At 41.0% G+C, this 22,570-nt stretch overlaps 1 protein-coding gene and 1 long non-coding RNA gene across 6 annotated transcripts in view; both read right to left on the bottom strand.

Annotated features, from left to right (window-relative positions):
• Positions 1 to 22,570, bottom strand: part of LOC135300736 (fatty acyl-CoA reductase 1-like) — a 118,747-nt gene that overhangs the window by 12,907 nt on the left and 83,270 nt on the right. For all 5 annotated transcript variants that reach the window (XM_064420493.1, XM_064420494.1, XM_064420496.1 and 2 more), the window contains exons 3-8: positions 16,183 to 16,358; positions 13,182 to 13,361; positions 8,351 to 8,528; positions 7,218 to 7,262; positions 2,347 to 2,465; positions 1,235 to 1,302 (exon numbers count right to left, since the gene is read on the bottom strand). In XM_064420493.1, the coding sequence (XP_064276563.1) occupies positions 1,235 to 1,302; positions 2,347 to 2,465; positions 7,218 to 7,262; positions 8,351 to 8,528; positions 13,182 to 13,361; positions 16,183 to 16,358 (766 nt within the window). The remainder of the gene's footprint in view (positions 1 to 1,234; positions 1,303 to 2,346; positions 2,466 to 7,217; positions 7,263 to 8,350; positions 8,529 to 13,181; positions 13,362 to 16,182; positions 16,359 to 22,570) is intronic.
• On the bottom strand, positions 8,834 to 10,340 carry LOC135300738 (uncharacterized). The gene is made up of 4 exons (XR_010362500.1): positions 10,297 to 10,340; positions 9,473 to 9,555; positions 9,249 to 9,330; positions 8,834 to 8,949 (listed from the first exon to the last, which is right to left on the bottom strand). It is a non-coding gene; the product is annotated as an uncharacterized LOC135300738 (long non-coding RNA).

Genomic DNA, 22,570 nt, shown 5'->3' with positions numbered 1-22,570 from the left:
CCACCACACAGCTCAGCTGCTTATAGAAGCTGCTGCTGCTGCTGCACCCAGATGATTTCATGGCTAATTCCATAGTTATAAGCAGAACAACAGAATAAAATAAATGACAATGCACTAAATACATTGCTCTTTTCATCAGTAAATTTCCATTGAAAAAGGGTTAACAAAAGCAAGCCTCAGAAAGTGGTGCTATGGTGGCTTTTGCTGAAGTAGCAGCCTGTGAAGAGCTTTGCATTCATTCATGTGAAAAAGCCACGGAAGATCTTGACTAACCACAACATCTCATCTCTCATTTAAAAAAAAGAAAAAAAAAAGCCAAGAGCTGCATGCGGTGTCCTCAGCACTCAGCCAACTGCTGAAACCTCTTCCCTGCTAGGCCACGTGATCAAATATCATGGTTAAGACATTTATTCTGTAAATGCAGTTATGGTCTCATTCTCTGCTGACTTAGTTTGCCATGTAAATAAACCAAGGGGAAAAGCAGAACAAAGGCTGAGAGATAGCGTAGCCAGCCTCCTGTATTTAAAGCACAAAGAGATGAATGCAGGGGTAACAGAAAGTAAACCAGGCCCAGTACATCTGTCCATGAATGTACTAACTGTACACAGTATTTCACAGTACACAGCTGAGACAAATTCTGCTGCTTGGCTTCAGCATGAGTTTTTCACTTCAAGGATGTCAGGATGTGTCTCCCTTTCTTTCACCCCTGCCTTGGAAATACATCCACTTGAAGAAAAGTCAGCCATGAAAATATATATTTTTTTTTTTCCCCACAAAACTCATGATCAAAATACAAACTGTTCTTGAAGCCCATGTGTCATCTTAACATTTTCCTCCTGAAGTGCACACCTCTTATTTCTGTTCAGAATTTTCTGATGGACAAGAAAGACCATAATATCACAAAATCCTAGAATGGTTCACTTCCATAATATCACAGAATCCTGGAATGGTTTGGTTTGGAAGTACCCTTTACCTCACAGGACACTCACCCAAAATGCAGTTTGAATGGCAAACACCGAATGCCACTAAATTGTGGAAACCAATTCTTCAAAGTGTAAGGAACACTATGGATGCTCTCCATTTAAATGAGACCTTACCCATTTCTTTACCTCACAGGACCCTCACCCAAAATGCAGTTTGAATGGCAAACACCGAATGCCACCTAAATTGTGGAAATCAATTCTTCAAAGTGTAAGGAACACTATGGATGCTCTCCATTTAAATGAGACCTTACCCATTTCTCCCCAGAAGAAAGGGTTGATTCCCCCTGTTGTGCAGTTGTACACCAACAGGTTTTTTGGTCTGGAAAACAGAAAGAAGTATTATTTTGAGATGTGAAGAAACTGTTTTTTAGGGATGGGATTAAAAAAACAATCAATTTCAAGTAAATTCCCAGTTTAATACCAAACAAAGCTTGCATTTTTTGGTGTGGAACTAAACATGGATCACATTTGTTTTATTTCTTCCTTCAAAATAAATCAAGAATTAATCAAACAGTTTTCTTGATCTAAGCATGCCTTGCCAAGCGTGTCAAGTGATGAAATCAATACAGCATTTTTCTTACTGTATACTTGAAAACGGCACAGTTTTAATTTGGTGGATTTCTTAATAATGCTTTGAGGGGAAAGCTGGTGAGCTGCTCTTCAAGGTCCTTTTAGGATCCTTATTTAGCTTACTGGATGTAGCTCTACCCTTAGTTCAGAGGGCTTCCTCTGTCTTTCAAAGTAAAACACTTCTGCCTTTTATTTGCCTGGGTTTTGATTTCTCAGAGTTGCATAAACCTCCAGAATAATTCATGTGGTTTATTCTCTGTAGCCCTACCTAATGATTGAAGGCCAGGCCAAAGGTTCACAGGAACAGACCTTAAATCCTTAATATCACTTCTACATACTCTTCTCAACAATGCAAAGAAGGGACAGTTTTTTAGATCACATAACCTATAAGCCCATAATATATTTACATTGTGCAGTGTTTCCAAAGAAAAGCAGAGCTTTTTTTACCAAGAAAACTCCAGAAGACACTTGAGAAGCTAATCAATGAGAAGTAGGCCCAAAAATCACTGCTGCAAAACTCTTGGCCTTCCGAAGTGACTTCTGAGAGGCAAGAAACAGGTCTGACCCACAGTTGTAGAGACTGCCTAACTCTAAACCCCGCCTTTATTGCGTCACCTATGCTCTCAGTCCTTGCCCACCCACAGGGAGAAAACACCAACCAGAAAATCAATCAACTAGCCTGTTGCACTGATTTTTAATCAGTTCCTGGTTCCCTTTAAAGTGCTGATGCAGGGAGCAAATATTGCAGGTGTGGCGCCAAAGAGGAATGCTACAAAGAGGGATGCCCTCCCACCTGTGCACGGCCGTGTACCACCCGGCTGCCAGAGTCAGGTTGATGGCGACGTCGACGGGAATCATGTCTGCCACCGCTTCGTTGTTGGCGATGACGGTCCGTAGGATCCCTTTGCCTGCCTGTGGGACAGGGAGACAGGGAAACAGTCACCCACTTCAGGCTGGGCTGAGATTTAACTGGCAGGACTCCAGCAGCATGCACTGGGCACAGGCCAGCACTGTAGAAAGTTTTTTCTGTTGCAGATTATTTGGTTTCTGTGACAACAAAGACGGATCTCCCATGGGTCCTGCTGTCCTGCATTTCCAGAGGACACCTGGAAACACGATGGTGTCTGTGCTGTGTACCACAAGAAAAGCTAGGACTCTTAATTTAACTTAATATGAAAGAAAATACCCAAGGAGAGAAATTTATGTGAATTTGCTGCTGCAAAGTGCATGCCTGAAAGTTACATTTTCTTAAATGACACAGGCATAAAGAGGTCTGAGTATACCTCAGAGACTACAGTCACTTTGGAAATGACACCTGTAGGACTTTTGAAAAGTTGACTACCTTTCCTTTGGATGCATTTACACTCTCCTCTTTTCCAAAGCTGTCTGTTAAGCACAAAGATACAAAGGATGGCCCCTGCCTTGAAGACCACATCACCCACCAAAACTCAGTAAAAGGAATCAGTGCAAATACAAAGCACTGACAACCCAAAAGAAATAGGCAAGAACAAAAAAAATTTCACCTTGCTTCAGTAGGAAGTGCATTTTTCAGGGGATCAGGCTACCCAAAATATGTACATTTAACCTGAATTATCAGGGGGTTTCCATGATGACCAATGAGGCTTTGGAGCTTCCACAGGAGAGGTATGGCAACAGAATGGCAGACTGGATCAGAAAGGACAAGGCAAAATACAGGAAGGTGGGAGTGAAATGGGGTGAAGGAACTTTACTTGGTGCGTCACAGATGAGGGCTCAACAGAACACATAACAGAAGAAACCCAACGTGGCAGAGTCATGGCTGCAATCAAGTTCTTTCTTGCATGGGAAACAATGCAGTGAAGCTGAGGAACAAGGGAAAAAGCTGATAGGATAAAAGTGCTGGTGAAGTAAGGAAGGATAAAAGCTCTTGTAATTTAGATCTGTGCAAAAGCAGAGGGAAGAAATGAATGAAGGAGCAAAAGAACATTTGCTACAGATCCATCAATATTTAAAAGATAGGGCAAAGGAAATGTTATAGCTTTTCTTAAATTATTTTCATACAATCTGAAACTCGAATTTCATTATAAAATAGATTAATTTTTTCTACAGCAACTAAACAGGAAGTGCCTAGTTGTGGAAAACTCCTTGCCTGAAGTCTGAAGAGAAAAAAAAAAAGTAATTAAAAAAGCATTTCAGACTTGCTATTAACTTGCAAAGCACATACCACTATCTAGTGCTCATTGGTGGATTTTAAGGGACACTGTATCCCCTCTTTTAAAGGTGTTTATCTTTGGGGTCTTTTTGGTGGCTGTTCTCCACCTCCTTTCCCGGTCTACAATCAGATGTGTTTGTTGCATTTCACAGCTTCCAAATAAGGGAATAATGCCTCTGACTGATTTAATTTTTTTAAATTTTTTTTTTGAACTAGGACTTCTGAGCAGTCCCATCTCATCCTTGGTGCATCAGTCAGAGGGATCACAGACTCTGACAAAAACAGTGCAAGATTCCCTACACGGCTCACTCCATTCTCCTCAAACCTGTGTCATGCATTGAATTCTGCTGCCCTAAACTGAACTATGATTAGGCTCAGACATTAAAGCTTCAACATGCAACATCACTGTGATTTTCTTTGTGTTCTTACTACTGGGTTTTTTCAAGGGGAAAAAAAAGACAGAAGGAAACAAAGGAGGCAACCATGCTCAGCTTGGAAGTTTCCACTTCTATGAACATATGCTCACTAGAGACTACTGTGTAATTAACTACCACATTTTCACACTGAAAACCTTTCTGAGATCTTCCAGATGAGGATGTTTGATGGATTTGCTGCAAAATATGTTCAGAGCAGCATGTGATGGTCATACACACATGAATGGTTTCGAGATTTCCTATGTTTTGCACGTAACAAAGGCTTGAGGTTTACGTTTTTTTAGGTTACTTTTTACATAAAAATGGTTCAGTGATACTTCCATCAGGTATGGTTTGGTTTCTATTTACAGATACTCACATTTTTCTCTTTAATGAAATAGAAGCTATTGCCAAGTGAAGCCTCCAAAATAATTTCCTGGACAGAGTCTGATGTTTCTGGACAGCCTCTCAGCTGAGGTGCTTTGGGGCCAGTCACTGTCCAGATCACAAATTAAACCAGTTGTGCCCTACAGCTTCACTACCTTGCAGGGAGTAAGGTCTTTGCATGTAATAAGGAACAGTAAGACAAAATGCCTTAATTAAACTCTAGTGGAAATGTAATTAATTTCATTTTGTTCCTCAATCAACAAACACAGCTCCCCACAGCAGCTGGAACAACTGTAGGCGAAAGAAACATAATTAGATTATCAAGAACAATTTGGACTCCCATATTTCATGAATATTTAAAAGAAATGTGTCTATTTATGGAATGAAATTATCAGACTCAAACACTGAAACTGAGGAAAAAAGTCTTTGCAAGATTTGGAGTTCAGATTCTGCCCAAATGACATCAAAGATCATCTAAACCAAATCTGAATCTGGGGGATGTTCTCCCTATAGGATGAGCTTAGTTAAAAGTTCAAAGTGAGTATTTTGGTATGGAGGGAAACTTCAAATGCACAAAACCAAACCACCAAAACCACTTCCCTTTTGCTTTTTTCAACACTTAATTAAAGCATCTAATCATCTAATAATCACAGTTTAAAATACATTTGACTAGCAGAGCTGGTTGTACTGACACAACTTTCAGGTAATCAAACTGATGCATTACTCAGATGTTTAAGGGTTCATTTTCAAACAACTCCCCACATTCAAGAACATTAATTCATGTACTTATTAATTCCCCCCTACAGAAGAAAAAAGTCTCTTGGGTCCCTAATAGTAAATAGAATGTAGTGCAAGTAAAATAGTAATAGTAAAATAGTAATAGTAAAATAGAATGTTTTCCCTTTTGGAAAACATTCCAAACAAGTTTGTCTCTACATCCTGCATCCTTGTAATTTTTTTTTGTCTTTTTGTTGGTCAACTCTCATTGTAGTTATAGACCACATTTCAACACCCAAGAGCTCAGTGTAGATGACACAAATTTCATGATCTCTTCTATGCTGAAAAACCTCAGAGCTTCAAACCCGGACCAAAAAATACCACCTCTTTTTCAAATCTCAGTGCAAGTCTAATCTTTTTATATTAAAAAAGAAACCATTTCCCACAGTGACCCTAGAATCTCATAATCTTTGCTCTCCATGGAGCTATCTTGGATCTAAAGATAGAGGCTGCATCTGCATACAAAACCTGGCCCAAGGTTTCTTGCAAAACAGTTCTGGATAAATGGTGTGACAGACACCATCAAAAGTTATGATAAAAAAACCCAAACAAACTAAAACCAAAAAAAGTCCAAAATAAAATTCATGTCATTACAAAAGATAGAGCCTGACACATGAAAATGTAAGAAGACCATCTGCAAAATTAAGGAATTGCAAAGCATTCCTTGATCTTGATTATGTCATAAAAGAACCCAGAAACCAGTGCAAGATCCTGGGACTAGAGCAGAGAGGCAGTACAAGTTTCTTGAGTTGTCACCAAGGAATAGAAAATTTTTTTTTAAAAAAAACTGTGACATGATTAGAAGTCAATAATTTGAGAACAAAAATTGAATGCCTCTGAAATGTATCAATGGGGTTTGCATGAAAGCATTATTTGTCCTGTGCATTCCAAAACTAGAAGTTTCTATTTATATTCTACTTCAGATATAAATGAACTTTCTTAACAAGATAATATTTGGATTTTATTCTGCTCTCCTATGATTGCAGACCACTAATCCTTTCATATACTGCCCCAGGCTGATTAGAACGTAGTTTTGACAAAGTAATGAAGTTGGACATATATGAACATAAATATCTGCCCAGAGGTATGCAGCATTATGGATTGACAGAGAGGCATAAGACAGTGATTTTAGTTCAGAAAAAAAAAATTGTAAGGCAGGAGAAAAGGCATGCAACTTTACTCCTTTCATATATTAATTGTAATGATAATTTTCATCTTACAGGGAATATTTTATCAAGTTAGGAAAAAATATAGTGAATTATCCTTGTGACTGGCAGAGTCTAAATAAATCATACACATTATTTAGGTGTAGTCTGTAGAGGGAGAAATCCTGTACAAAGCAGTGGCAAGTGAGAGCCAGAATCTTTGGTATTATGGAAGTATGATGAATTAAAGCAGTAGATTTGGAAACAATACACACAGAGACAAACTGAATGATAAATACTGCTACCTTGTATTGACAGTGTGGTCAATACAAGGAAATGGCCTGGCCTGGAAAATAAAGTTGTGTTAAAAGATTCAAACTGTGACACTTGTGAATTACCCTCATTTCAAGGATACATCTTTTGCCTTTTCTTTGAAAATTTGGGCGACTGTGTTCCAAACCTTTAGTTTTTTCAGAGTTTTTGGGAACTGCAATTCACGCTTTAGCAAACCAGTAACATGAATGCTCTCTCAATGTCCTTGTTTGAGCTCAACACAAAAAGACCTTTCTCTAGGTCCTACCAGCTGACAGATGTGTGGCAAGTGGGTGACATCTTTGTTCCAGACTCAGAAAATTCCTGTGACCCTTTACTGCACACAGTTTCTAAGTGGGGCTGTAGAGTAACATCAGAATTTCTATTTTAGTAACTCAAACTCCACTTTAAGGGGAGCTTAAATAGTAGCCAAACGTACCGCAATAAATATTCCACTGGTCCCGTTGAAGTTGTCAATCCAACCCTGCGGAAAAGAAGAATGGTTAGTGTTCCTTTCAATGATGTATTGCTTACACAGGCTTCTAAATGATGACACTGGTGTGGTGTAGACAAAGAAGGAAGGAGACACCAGTTTAGATGGATGCCAGGCTATCTGGGACAGCTGCCAGGATGCCAACCAGTACCAGGGAATGCATTGCCTGCAAATTACTCATCAACAACAGAATCTAGGTTTGTTCTTAGAAATCACTTCTTTCCTAATCCCCAGCCTCAGGAATAAACTTGCTGAAAACAGCTGGACTGATATTTACCCTTGACAGACAACATGCAGCTGTCACCAAGGGTGATCTGGTCACTCCAGCTAATTTCTAAAGCAAGGAAGAATAAAACCCCAAAACCAAACCACAACACTCCTTTTGAATCCCATCCTACTTCAGGTCAAGGAAGCTGCCACTTCTGGGAGCTGGAGTTCAGAGCAGTGATGAGCTGTTTGATCTGGAACAGGTTGCAACACCAAACAGAGCTCTTTGTCTTTCCAAGATGGGGAGCTTGGCCCAAAGCCTTGGCTGTATCTCAGTCATCTCTGGCACAGAAAGGCTTCTCTTTCAGGCTTCATGAAAGCCAAAGGTGACTTTGTGCTGCCTTTCCAATTTGGCTGCAATGTTAGGACACGTTATTCCTATCAGTATATTTAGCTTAATGAATTATCTCATTCCAAAGGTATAGTTGCATTTAATTACTGAGTGCCTGACATTTGTACCTCAACCACAATGCACCAGGAGTATGACTGACCCTCAGATCCCATGTTTTGAGCACAGAAACTCCCCTGGTATGCCTGAATGGACAATCAATTGCAAGCCTAGCACTCTGCACCATAACTATCCCAGCTCTTGTTACTATTGCTTAAATGTGGTCTTTTCACAGGAGTTCTAAGGTGCTGAAGGCATCTTACTGTTCTACTCCAGCACGGGATCTCCACCTCTTCCACACATCTGTGAACTGTGGACACCTGTTTCTCAAGACACTGCTACAAGGAGGGATAGATTCCTGACAGTACCACAGCTCCAGCTGCATCCAAAGGCTCTCAGTAGGGAATTGTGTATTCATGCTTACTGGGAAAGGCTCATGCCAGCTGGCTCCCACGATGGATGGCCTGATGATAGCAATGTTCAAGTTTCCTTTCTCTTGCTGAATCAGGTACTCTGACAAGGCTTTGGTGTAGGTGTAAGTGTTGGGCCACTCCCCAAGCAGCTTGGGTGTGATGTCTTGAATGATGGATTCATCCAACCACCTACAGGGAACAAGGAGAACATCATCATCATCCACCATGCAGGGAGAGAAAAAGATTCAGGTAAAACAGACCAGTGACATGGGAATCCTCACCTGAAACAGAGGATAAGCCAGTCAAAGATATTTAAACTTTGGATTTAAAACTGCTTTGTGGGAGAAAGTTACTTTTGTCTTCAAGGTGCAAAATAAACCCTGGTAAGCTTCATGTTACAATGCCCCGCTGCAATTCAGGTGCCTCTACAAACTCACTTCAGGGCAATCTCTTGCATGGGTAATGCTTCACTGCAATCTGTAACATAAATATTGCCATGGTCTACAGCCTGATGGAGCTCTCCCGGCCAGGAATCCCACTAGGCAGTTCTCATCCTCAGCCAACAAGTTGCTGTATACTCCCAAAGACGTTTCAGGATATTCCAGGTAACCTTGAATTATCAAGTCACGTAACAACACAAAAGTCTCAAATGCTGGAAAAACATCCTACAGGGATATTATTCCAACAGTGGATTTCCATAATTTGCAGTGTTAAGATGTTCCTTCTAGCAGGCTTACCACAGGTTTGTTCACACAGGAAACAACTGGTGCTTAAAAAAAAAAAACCAAAACCAAACCACCAAAAACCCCAAAAGGACTCTGCCAAGTTGTTTTTTATTGTTTGAAGATATTCAAGTACCTAATCCATCAGAAGCAGTTATGCAGATAGCTTTTAAAAAGCAACCCTTACCATCATGGAGCTGCAGGAAGGGCCTAACATCCAAAGGCTCCTCCCTGGCACATCACCAGGACCTCACAGGTCCTGCCAGCATCTGGGTGTAAAGGACAAGAACTGGCTGTGCTTCCAAAGCCCTCGCTGCCAGTCTCTGACAGGCTCCCAGCACCCTGGCGTTACACCACAGAATCAAAGATTAGCTCCTATAATCCAATTTGTAATTAAGTCAACGGACTTACAGTTCAGGCTGAAGGCGTGGACTCTTCCCAGGGGCACTGCAAGGATACTGCTTCCTGCAGATCCTCACTTCACCCCTCCTTCTCTTGAATTTCAGAAAAAGGCAGAGGTCAAGGGGAGAGAAATACGATGCCAACTGTCACACCTGAAAATTGCTTGATCCTGTCAACCTTTCAAAGACATGGTGGCTCAGGTGGCACAGCACTTTTCAGATGACTCTCATTGGGCACAGATGGGAAGTTGTTGTATGAGAAAGCACTGATTCACAGGGGAGGGCTGGATGCAATAAATCTCTCAGTTTTGGAATGCATTAAAAATCTGACAATTTGTAGTATATAGGAATTTTTTCTTTAAATAAAAAAATCCTATGGAGGCACAAACACCTTCCTTTTCAAGCCTGGTCCCATGCAGCAGAAACAAGGCAGTAGGCAGCATTTAAGCATAAAATATTAACTACACAGAGGTTACAAGCAGCACATATTATTGACATAATTTGTAAAGCCACTTAGACAGCCATTGAACCTCAAGGTCTCAGTAAACTGCTATTGTTTGAATCTGTGGAGTAGCTAATTTCCAGCCTACCAAGAGGAGATAGCTATTTCTGCAGAGCCTGGAGGAAGACTAAGTTAATTTGGAAACTCAGGTTAAGCTGTGTGCAAGTCTTCTTCCCCTTCTCTTTTTTTTTTTTTATTTTTTTTTTAAGTTTTCATGACAGGGGGTTGCAGGTTTGCATTCTCACAAAGCAAAGACAGCTGTAGAAGTACAAGGAGAGGTAATAGAGGTAATTTCCCCTGCCTTCATCCTTCCAGAGAGGTCTCTGCATTACCTGAGGACCTGTCCCAAGGGCACCAGCCTGCCGGGTGATTTGATTGACCAACGTTCCCATCAGGGAGGCGGAGATGACACTTCAGCAAGAACTGCTCTGTGACCTACTTGGAAGATTCTGGAATGCTAGCTCACAAAAGCTGCTGCTTCTGCTCAGTGCTGCATCTGCCCTTCCAAGTGAACAATGCAAATTAAACAATTAATAACTTCTCCACTGTATGCACCAAATTACTCTGCCATAGGAAAACAAAACTTTCTGTGTTAATGCCTTTGCATTAATCTTTCTTGTAAACAATGATGGATCTGTATTTTCTGCAATAACCAACCCACAGCTTCAGCCGAGACTTTGCTGTGTGCTGTGTTCCTTACCTCAGCACACTCTTCAAAGCTGATTTCCTTCAGCTTTAGATTAAGGCAAACCATGCTTGATGCAGCAGATTATATGTTTACCCTATTGGCCTGGCAGCACTCAGAAGTGTGACTTTTGGTTTACACAGCTTAAACCTCAGGGTTTACTTGCAGGTTAAATATCAGAATACTGAAACAGCAAGATGTAACAGGAGGATAAGAGCAGAAAAAGAAGCAGCTGGGAATCCTCCTTGAGATTTCAAGTGAATAAGTAATCATAAGCATATATCAAGTGCATGGCCAAAAGCACTGTTAAATGGATCTGTTATAGCATCCAGTTGTTCAATTATCCCTCTGAAAACACTTGCAAGAGCAGCACCTTAAGACAAGGGTTGGCTGTGAAGGGAATCATCCACAGCTCGCTGAAGCAAAACATAATCTCTATTTCTCCCCATTTTTGAAGCCAGTTTATATTTCCTTGTCTGCTTCCCCTCCTTCCCTTCCGAAGGTAAAATTCTGATACCTGTCACTCCCCTCTCTCTGAAACCTTCTGTACCCTGATACCCACACACTATTTCTTTCACTTACATGGCAAATATTAAAGGTGCATCCCAAACATCATCCTCTCTGCTGCATTTTCAAGCTATGATACATAAATTTTTAGTGTTTTATACAAAGCAGCTGAAGTAACAACCTCTGAGGTAGCCAAGCCCTTCTCCACATTTCTGACTGGCAATCAGACCTGTACTGCAGTCTTTTTTTAAATCTGAGCCATCAACACTAATCATTTTCAGAGTTGCAAGTAATGGTAAGCCTTTTGGGACAGTGAAATGGAGTCAGTGATGAACACCAAAGGGCATAAAACTGGGTCAGTGGGCAAAAAGATGACAGAGCAGCTTCACTTTTAGGGAAAAGTAGTCTGTCAGAACTGGTGTTAGAGGTTGCTGAGCTTAGAACTGGCAACTGTAGCTCAGGAAAAGTTTTTGAATTATAGCGGACAGCTCTGAAACATCCATGTCAGTGAGTAGCAGCAGGCACAAAAAACCCCAATCAATGAAATGCTGGCCATCATCAGGTACAGAGAATGAGACCAGTGGTATAATTTCGAAGCTATTTAAATAAAACTTTTGAGTGACCGCAACTGGAACACTGCATGAAGTTCTGTCTGACCCCCATACCTCAGGGAGGGAGTAGAGTTAAAGAACAAGTACAGAGGAAGGACAACTAACATCAGCACTAAGACGATCCATGAGACAGTAAAAAGGCTGAGACTCTTCAGGTTTCTGTGAGGGGAACAGAAAGGAGTATCCAGGCTGTTATTACCCTAAATAACATCTCTCAGTGACATTCTTGAGGGCAAGATACTGGACCAGGGAGCCCATTGCTCTAATGCACTAAGACATTTCTCAAGTTTTTTATTATGTTCCACTCACTGAATAAAAGAGAAATGATTGATGACTACTAGCTAGAAGTAAACATATCCAAAAATATGGGCTACTAGAGAAATAGAAAAAGTAGTTTGTACTAACTTTTCTGGAGTAGTGCTTAGACAGTTAAATTATTTCTTAAGACAAACTTATTTCATTAAAAAAAACAACCCAGTGGTCCTCTTAGTGGGCATGAATTAATTTCATCTTCCACTACCTATTTATTCATCTAAATCAAGAAGAATAAAGATTTTATTCCAGTTCTTTGGTCAACAGATCACAGATCAGTTGCATGTATCACCCACTAGAAAATTAATGAAAACACATTAACAGTTGTGGGAAAATTCTTTTAAGCATAATGTCTTCTAGGACTTTTATCAGCTGATTTTGTTATTCCTTCTAATTATTCTTTATTTTGGTAAATTCAGTTAGCCAAGCTTTTTTTGGTGTTTCATCAAAGACCTGTATTCCTGTCTGGGTTGAGAGGATATTGCCTTGTGCTGTGCCAGGAGAGGTTTAGGAGGAAATCAGGAAGATTTTCTTTACTAAAAAGGTGACCAGCCATTGGAAGGGGCTGCCCAAGGAGTGGTGGAGTCACCAATTCTGTAAGTGTTCAAAACCCAGCAGTATGTGGCACTCTGTGCTCTGGTTTATTTGACAAGGTGGTGATCAATCAAAGCTTGGACTTGTTGATCTTAGAGGTCTTTTGTAAACCTAAATGATTCACATCGAACTATCTAAAAAAGCCTGTTTCTTACTCATCCCCATATAACTCGAGTTAAATACCACAAGATTTCTGAGAGAAGTGGAAACAATGTTGGGAAGCTGAAAAGATAAAAGAAAAAAGGTGTATGGAAAAAAATCAGTTCTTACTAAGGCAGCAGCAGAGCTGAGTGTTACAGGAAGCAGCAACTCCATTCCTGGAAGAAAATACACTCCTACAGAAATTAATACTGGACTCTCATGAAATCAGAGTCTTTAAAAAAACACAAAGAAACAGCAGTAACAGCACCTCTGACAGAAATCCCACCCGATTCTGTGAACAGCTCCCAGGTCTGCCGCAGGACGAAGGGAAGCCAGCACTGGAAGGGGCAATGTGGTTCCTACTTACTCTACTAAATCAAAGAGCTTCTGGGGCTCGGCTGGGGGTGGGTAGATGATCTCCTCGATGCATTTCCGGACGCAGTTTGCATAGGCAGTGGAGATGTGGATGAAGGCCTCGAGGTTCCGCATCTGCCGGGCCAGCTCGAGGAGCCGCTGCGTGCCCATCACGTTCAGCTGCAGGGCATGCCTAAGGAACGCAAGGGGAATAAGCAAAAGGCATTTCAGTGGGAAGAACGTATAAAGGCTGAGCTTTATCCACACCTCATCACAGAAAGGGAAGTCAGGGAGAGCAGGTGCAGCAGAAAGTGTCACTGAAATGCAAGTGTGAAACCAGCTTTGAAAGCAATGCTGTTGGATTTGCAGTTCTGGACACTGAATGTCTCTCAAATATTTTTACTCTATTTGAAGGGTCACACGTAAGGCTTCACAAACATCTCTAAATGTGACATGTTGGTCACCCTTCCCTGGAACATGTATTTCTAAGCCCTGAGGCACTGTGGTTCCTATGGTACACATTCAGTGTTCTCTGGAGGGACCACTGCTAAACCAGAACAACACAGGAAAGCAGGAACGGGTCACTGGGCCCAGAAAAACAGATTCATAGCATCATAGAATGGCCTGGCCTGGAAGGGACCTTAAAGACCATCCAGTCCCACTCCCTTGCCATGGGCAGGGATACCTTCCACTACCCCATGTTGCTCAGAACCCCATCCAACCTGGCCTTGAACACTGCCAGGGATGGGGCAGTCACAGCTGCTCTGGGAAACCTGTGCCAGAACCTCAGGACCCTTACAATAGGGAATTTCCTCCTAATATCTAATCTAAAGCTACTTTCATTTGGTTTGAATCTACTCATAATCAAAGAAGATGCCATTAGAGATAACAGCTTAAATTCCCAAGGAATAGAGATGAGAAGTGATAAGCATAAGAGAAAGAATGTCCTGATTAGCAAGGCTGACTTTCAAGCACTCAGCATTGCTAGAAATTGTCCTAGAGACAATCTACAACACATCTCAACCAGCAGACTCTGTTGCATGCTTTGTATTGGAATAGGGACACCTTCCTTCACAGAAGGGAGAAGACTTAGGAATATGCAATCTGCTCAGCCCAGCAGTAGAAGCTTTCAAAGATATGTACAATGTGAGGAATTATGCCATCAAGCACAGTGTACACTAAAAAAACTTAATTACACTGAAGAGAAAATGTAAATAGTCCAAAGGAATGAAAACAGCAGCTGAAAAGTACAATCAGTATTTGGATCACTGTATCTAAAGCTAGAGATACTCTTCTTTTTGTATGCTGTTATTAAAGTGAAGAATTTTCTGTAGATTTCTATTTTCTCCTGCCCTTCTAGCAGGATGAATACTTCTACCTGAGCTACCCTTCAGATTACCCTTCAGATAAAACTTACTTTTTCATGCACATTGCTGTTTGACTGCATCCCTTCTGAAAAGTGATGAACAGAACTGTGCTCATTATATGGGCCTAGCATGGATTTCTGCTGAGTTGCTCAGAGTTCTATAGCCTTCAAAGGGATTATCATCTAATGCTGGCGGTTTGTTATTTGTTTTGTCATTCTTTATTTTTTTTCCTATTTCTATTAAACCAGCATCTATTAATATTTCGATATAACACAAATTTTGCAATTTCTGCCCTCAAAAGTTCCATCTGGAGAATTCCCTAAATGTACTGCATGTTGATGCCAATAATTCATTTAGTGTCTCCACTGCTGCTTCTCCAGCATCTTCACAGCAATGCTTTTCCCCCCTCCTTATTTATTGGCTACACATATTCTGTTGTAATCTCGGAGCTTCTGCCATGTTGAAAAAATAATTTTATTTCTGTCATCATCAAGTTGCTGCTCAAAATTCTTAACTAAGCAGCAATATTGTGCTTTCACATTTAACTTGCTAAAACTTTTACCCATCTGATATATTTTATTACTCTGTCAGGAATAATTTGAGTTGAAGAACTTCTCATATTTTGCCTTCTGATCATAATTTTCCTTGTTCTGTTAGAGAGATTTTGACAGATCACATACAATCAGTCTTTAGTTTCTCCACTGCCTGTAAGCTGATGACCTTTTAAACTTTTGGCTTCTTTCTAGCTATCCTACATATTTAAAATGTGGTTTCCCTTTGATGTTTCATGCCACTGAGACTTATTTTTAAAGTGAGTCCATTTGTGCATTGATTTAAGAACATTTGTGGCTACTTACATATTGGCTTAAGATCTCATCAAGAGCTGCTTTCTTTCTTGTGTTTCTCTAATTAGTTGTTCTAAAAAGCAAATAATTATGGTGGACATAGTGGATATCTCTTTAGCCTATGAGCAAATAAAGATTGATATTACAAATTGTGTTTTCAACTATGATAGCTTTAGTGTTTTTTCAGAAGACTATGACAATCTGGCAATGCAGATCATCCAACTCGGTTTGTTGAAATGGATAATCTACACAGAAGCATTTACACATCTAATCTTGTTTCAGTGGCTTATTTCTGATGTTTTTTCTTAATGGAAAAGCCTGCCTGGACAGGCACCCCCAAGGGAACTCCTTCAGAAACCAAGCACTTATTGTAAACAGTTAATTACAGTGAGAGCTGGGTATTTTAAAGGTTGTGATGGGCTGTTTTCTTAAACCACAGCTCATTTCCCTCTCCAGCTACTCAGTGACAAAGAAAGGCCATTACCAACACCAACTTTACAGACAGACAGAACACAGTTTCTCTGTCTGCAGCTCGGCCAAAACATCTCCCTGATGACCTAAACCTCCTGCACTTCTTCCTTCTGTTCCAGTGGGACTGTGCCAAGACAACTGCCTTTTGACACACACACACACACACACACACACGGCATTTTCAGAGCACACCCCTTCCACGTTCAGCACAGAGCCACGGGGAGCACGAACATGGACGGGGGAATCAGCACTGCAGCCATGCAAGGGATGCTCCGGGCAGTGCCATGTGCACCCCGATCCCGCTCAGCAAACACAGAAAAGCAGGACGTACTTGAGGGGCTCGTCAAAGCGAACTGTGGCTGCACAGTGGAAGACAACATTGACCCGGGTCAGAAGCTCCTCCTCGTCTTCAGCACTGATGGCCAGCTTGGGCTGAGTGAGTTCAGCATTAATAGGTTTAATCTTCTCGTGGAAATTAGGGCAATCTTCTCGGACCCTGTCAAAGACCTTGAAGCACAAACAGAGAGAGATCAGGTACCGAATTAGGCTGCTGAGATCGCTTTGATTAGTAGCCAGTCTGATTACATCAATCAATGCAACTGGCACAAAAGAATTCCTGTCTGGGGAATGACACAGGTGAGATGATAAAATAGTCCATTCACTTGTTCCCACCCAAGGGAAACGGAACAAAAATGTAAGTCCTAAAGCGTTGCTCTGAAGAGATTAATAAATCTTCTCTGCCACTACTCATTTCCTCAGACAGTCACCAAAATTCCTGTGTCCATATCTGCAACCACTTGCTACTTGACCTCAAGGGCTGCCTGTAGGACCAAAACAGGAGCTAAAGAGCAAGAGGGCGGAGTATGGAGCAGGAAAGCCTGTGCAGCTTTACCCAGGACAAATGGCTCTACAAAGGACTTGCAGAAAGGAGAGGAACTGGGTAGTGTTGTTCCTCCTCTTTCTCCTCCTCTTCCTTTGCTGCTCCTTGTCTACTGTCACTTTTTGTTCATGTCAGAGGTGTCTAGTGGGAACCCGCTTTTGGGACTGAAGGATGGGGCACATCCCAATAAACCCCACTGCTGAAGCTGCTGAGTGCCACCAGCAGTTTTGCATAACTGAACATGTGTAGAGCTGACTGGCCTCTCAAGCCATCCTCCAGCCCTTTTCTTCCTACAAGTAGGATCCATAGCCCTCTCCAAGACTCATTTCTGCATTATTATATTTGAGCTATTTCAACTGAATTAATAGAAACCGTTAAGTACAACAAGATCCTTCCCTTTTCTTTTTTTTGGGGGGGAGATGTGGAGCAAAGTGACATCGTGAAAAGTAGAAAGAATCAATAGAGTAGAATGGCTGTGGGATCTGAGGAGGTATTATCTAGATTCCAAAGGATAATCACACCTCCAAGGTAAGAAGTCTACTGTTAGGAACACCTAATACTGAGAGAGATTACTGAGGGATACAAAGGATGAATCACACCACCTTTGGACACCTTTAAGAGCTGTCTAGACAAGCAGTGCCAGGAAAGGCAGGGAACAGCTGAACCTTGGAGAAGGAGGATGGACCACCAGACTATTCAGTAGCTCTGTGTTCCCCCTCTTCTGTAGCCTATACACCTGTAACACTGAGTTTGGAAACTCAGTAAAGACCATCTTTACTACCATGGTCTCTTGTTTTCTTAGAGTTTCTTCTGCCTTTGATGTTCCCAATGCTTATGTACAAGCAGAAATTGTGTGACATAAATTAAACACACTAAGAGACACATGAAAGATTAAATTTATCCTAATAGCAGTACTGCTTTGGTCTGACTGCGGGATTATCATCTTTCCACTTATCGACAAGCAAATCTAGATAAACCTTGAGGTTCTTAGGGATAAAGAGGTGATAAAAGAATCATTAGCCTTCTCCATTATGCACCACACTCTACACTTATTTTAAATTGCCACACAGCTGCATATGCTTCATAAACATGAAACTTCAGCACAAGTTAGGACAAGACAAAGTCATTTCACTGTTCTCAGCCGCACCTGAGTGCACACATCTTTCATCAGTGTGGCTAGACCAGAAAATAGATCTCTAGAGAGAGTTATTAATGGGAAAAGGTGTTGGTGAGAGCTGGCTGGACTGTAGGAACTAAATTCCCAGGCACTGACAGCCCTAATGTCTGCAAAAAGCTTGTCTCCTACAAGATGCTACACTGGCTCTCCAAACATGCATCATCTCCTGAGAGATGACAGCAAACTGTAATGGGACACAAAATAGAAAGGTTTCTCAGAGAACACACGTGAGACCAAAGCTATCTTGTGGGACTCTCAGAAATATTCATTTGCATTTGTTCTGTTGCAAAGAGAGTGCAAAATGCCACAAAATGGGAGTTATTTTCTACTTGTTTGGCATAAATAATGGAAAGGCAGAGAAAGAATCAATTAGCCCCTTGTCCATTTCCATCACAGCATAAAAAGTAAATGTAGTATTTCTGCAGTACCAGCCTTGGACTAAATTCTTCCAACATCTCCTCCTGATATTCCCACTGCAGATAATATCCCCTTTGGCTTCTGTGCCTGCTGCTACCATGTGCCACTCAGCTGCTGCAGCTTTTCATCCCCTCCGATGATCACTGCGTTCTTCTGAAGGATGAAGCAATTTCCAAATGCAAGCACACAAGTCAGCACACTGCTTTGGAAACCTTCTGCACCACGGGAACATTCAGTACATTGTCACCATTAAATCAGATAACATGAGCAGCTGTTTAATTGAAGTCTGCTGCTTCTTTTATGGAAGCTGAAGGGTTCATTCAGAGCTGTCAGTGCTTTACAGGGAAATGAGGGAAGAGGTAAAGGCAAAATAAATGCAGCTTATTTTATACTGCTTCCTGCAGTTCAAGGAGTACTTAATATAAAGATGATGCTTAGTCTGAAGGTAAATTGTACTTGCATCGCTAAATCCTGAAGAACTCCCCAAGAGCATACATAATAAATCCCCAGTAACTGTGTAAGGCCTGATTGTTCTGTCTTTTCTTTTTAGAAGCCATCTGCCAATATAAAACACAGTCAGTGGACTGGCCTGATGTACTGCTGAAATTACATATAAAGACTGGCCAGGTCAGCAGCACTTCTGAAGGGATACAGGAACTGCTACAGAATCAGTGTAGAGAAAGGAAAGGCCTTTGACTTCAGGCTGTCCATCATTAATGAAACCAAGTGAAATCACTAATAACATTACCCTGATTTCAGTGTCTTTTTGAGCATCCTAATGCTGCTATTCCCATTTTTAACCTTAAAACAGATGTAAGTTCAGCATGGGCTACGTTCCCCCTCAACAGAGGGGAGAATTTCTTATTTCTCATTTTATAATCAGGCAATTCCCATTTATAATATTAATCAAATCTCTGTGTTTTCACTGTACATTGTCAAAAATGTGAAAACAGGACATCTGGAATTTCTCCCAACATTCTAGTTGAATGTGGCTAAAGTTGTAGACACTTTCCCTATTCCTGCCCTCCTAAGCTCTGACCACCCTTTCCAAAGGACATCCGCAGTTCTTGATGTTCCCCACTCTTGCCTTAAAGGATGTAATAATTCAGAGAGGTTTCTGCCTACCAATCCTTCAATCAGAATTTTTTCCATGCTACAAAGATACAAAAACCTCAAAGAAAGGGCAAATTGCACATCTATGGAACAGCACAGCTGAAAAATAAAGGAACCACTGAGCAGTGCAAAATGCCAAAGGCTTTGCATCTTCCTCAGGAGATATTTTCAGTGAAGCAAATAAAAAGTAATGAAAAGTAGTCCACTTTAAAAAAAGAGCTTGCATGAGTTTAGTCTTGTCAAAGCCTTCTCAAAGGCCTGGGTAGTCCTTTCTTTTTTGGACAGTACTCCTGGATCTCCTTCTACCCCACTGCACTCGTGAACAGGAGTGACTGGCGATTGGTAACTGACCCAGAAAGTATCAAGTTTTTAAGTATGGCCAAGATAGGCAATCTTTTTTCCTGAGGTGTGTTTAATAGGTGCCAGGAAATCAGGCTTCTCTAGGAGAATTGGTAATTTACATTACAACATGAACATTTCAAGGCATTACTGTATGACAACCTTAAAAGTGGAGAAAATCCAGAGAATCTCCACAAAATGGAACTCATAAATGGCAAACAAATGAGAACATTAAGGTCGAGAGAGCTTTTAAACAAAAGAAAGAAAAAAAGCACCAAAAGCTTCCACTGCTCATGTAAAGAAATGGAAGGGATTGCTTAGCGTGATTCAGGAGAATATAGGCAAGAACTGATCCTTGTGAAGGAAATACATAATTTATCCTAAGAGAGACATAGGCCAAGGGATAAAATACCAGGGCAAGAATTTCTTTAAAGAAAAAGGTGTTCACTGGCTGTGTAGAGCAATTTTAAACCCAGGGTGTTTGAAGTCCCTCTTCTGAAAAGAGCATTGGTGTTCAAATAAAGGGGAGCAGCCTATATATAAATACACAAAATAATACCCCCCAGGGTGTGCATCCATACCTCAGTAATTTCAATGACAGCATAATAAATATACAAGTGATAATCACAAATTTAAACTACTGAAGGCACCGAAGTCATGCAAAAAACTCTTAAAAAAAACACTTGATGTTTGTAATTCAGTCCTGCTAAAAGGGTTTATCAGACTTGTGTTTGCATTGATAAAATCCTATAATACATTTAAGGAAGGAAGGCACACAACTATTTTAGAATTGCCATTGTAGCAAATTTGAGATGTAACTGGGCAGCTTCAAAGTAATTAGCAAGCAATTAACCTTTAGCCTGGTAGATTTCCAGCAATAAACACCAGGATTATTCAGTCAAGTAATGTGTGAAAATGCAGATCAGGGAGCTTTAATTGGGACAGTCTTTTCTTCCCCTCTTTTTGCACTCTCTGCCTCATTTCCTCTTCAGAAAATTGCTTTTAAGTACAGTTCTTCTCAAGGCAAATAAAGCATAACTCATCAGCGGGAAAGCAGGCAGCAAAGCGTTTCTCATTACAGAAAAAACAAATGGCTTATGCTTCAATCCAGAGCTATTACTTTTCCCTGAGTAGAGCTAATGTAGTGGAAATACAGAACCCACCACCAACACCCAGTAAACAAAACAGCTGATTACTTAGAGATGAAGACAACAGAAACAAAGAGAGGGACAGAAAGTTTCAACAAAGGTCAGCTAAGACTAATATGTATATCCAGCTATTTGGGATGTGGTTTTGAATGGCCAGCTCCCTTGAAAACTGTCTGCTGACCAAGCCTGCTGTTTTCTAGCAAGAATACTTGAATTACACAGCAGTGAATCTGGAACACTTTTCAAGTCAGACACTGTGGACAGCAGCATGAGGGATCTGAGAGACATGGAAAAGCTTTCCATGGTCTCTAGTGCCATCTTGTATATGGGTGGGCAAGTCATGGATAGTACAAGGAGTTTTCTGATGTTTATCACAGATGTTCCTGGTGACCCTGGGTGGTACTTTGAGATCAGCATTGGTGTTTGACAGGGAAGAATGTAAGTACAGGGAAGGAGAATAACAACACTTGGAGCTTTTCCTACAGGAACCACTGAAAATGTTTCTTCCCACACGTTTCCTAGGACTAGTTTCCTTCTCACCCTTCTCCATAACTATGCCCCAATGAGTCACACAGACCCCGAGAACTCAGACCATTATACTTGTCAGCAGTCCCAACTGGAGTCAGATCCCTATATCCTCCTCAGTTCCTGCTTTGCAGAATTGATTACCACTGGCTTTGAGAATCACTGTATGGACCTGGAAATATCAGTAAGTATACAGTTATCCAGACAGAGGATCTTTATCTGCTTTTCCACACCCACTGCCTTTAATCACAGATCTTCAAAGTTTCACTGCCTAGACACCTGGGAACTTCAGGAGTGTTTGCTGAATTCCTGAGGATAACCAGACAGAACTAAGTGATGTGTTAAACACAGACTCCTACTTTTTGGAGATGCTGTTAGAAATTACCAAGAAAGACTTTGAAAGTAGATTTAAAGAAATTACCAAAATCTACTTTCTAATTTGAGAGCATAATAGCTGTCACACAGACCCAGAGGAGGCAGCACTGTATAAAACACAGTGCTGGGATGCAACTCCACATTTTGCTTCAAGGACAAAACATCAGGGCCATTCAGCTCCTAGGCAAGTCTTGAGATGCAGTCTTCTCAACTTGGGTCCCTCCAAAGAGCTCCTCCAAAGGAATGTCAGCCTAGGGTGGGCGTCCTGCACTTCCTCACCCTGTCCTCCTGAGGCAGAAAGCACAGAACATCACCATCAAGAGAATCAGGGGTAATGAGGGCACTAAAGTGCACCTTAATTAAAAGGGTAAAGGGAGATAAAAATCCTTTCACGTCACACACAGCAGGAGCTGAACAAATCAAGAAAAAGGCATCAAATATTTAAAGCTACCCAAATAAAAGACAGAAATTCTTCAAACATTGCAGTGAGAGGGCACTCAAGTGCAGAGAGCTGAACATCTGGGAAATGAGTATAGTAGAATAATAATTCACTCTTCTAGAATGAACTGTGCTAGAAGATTACCAGAAAAAAGAACAAGTCACTCGTCACAAGTGAGGAGTTAGCCTGGAACCAGGGTTTTTCCCAACAGATATCCTACCTGTGGCCATGATGTTTTGGAAGATAAGAAAGCTTTCTGGCATGAGTGTGAGCCTTTCCTGACAGCCGGTCTCAGTGACCAAAATT

This window comes from Passer domesticus, chromosome 5 (genome assembly GCF_036417665.1).
Source record: "Passer domesticus isolate bPasDom1 chromosome 5, bPasDom1.hap1, whole genome shotgun sequence".
Taxonomy (NCBI): Eukaryota; Metazoa; Chordata; class Aves; order Passeriformes; family Passeridae; genus Passer; species Passer domesticus.
The sequence above is the reverse complement of the archived record's forward strand: the minus strand, read 5'-3'. Positions and strand labels throughout refer to the sequence as shown.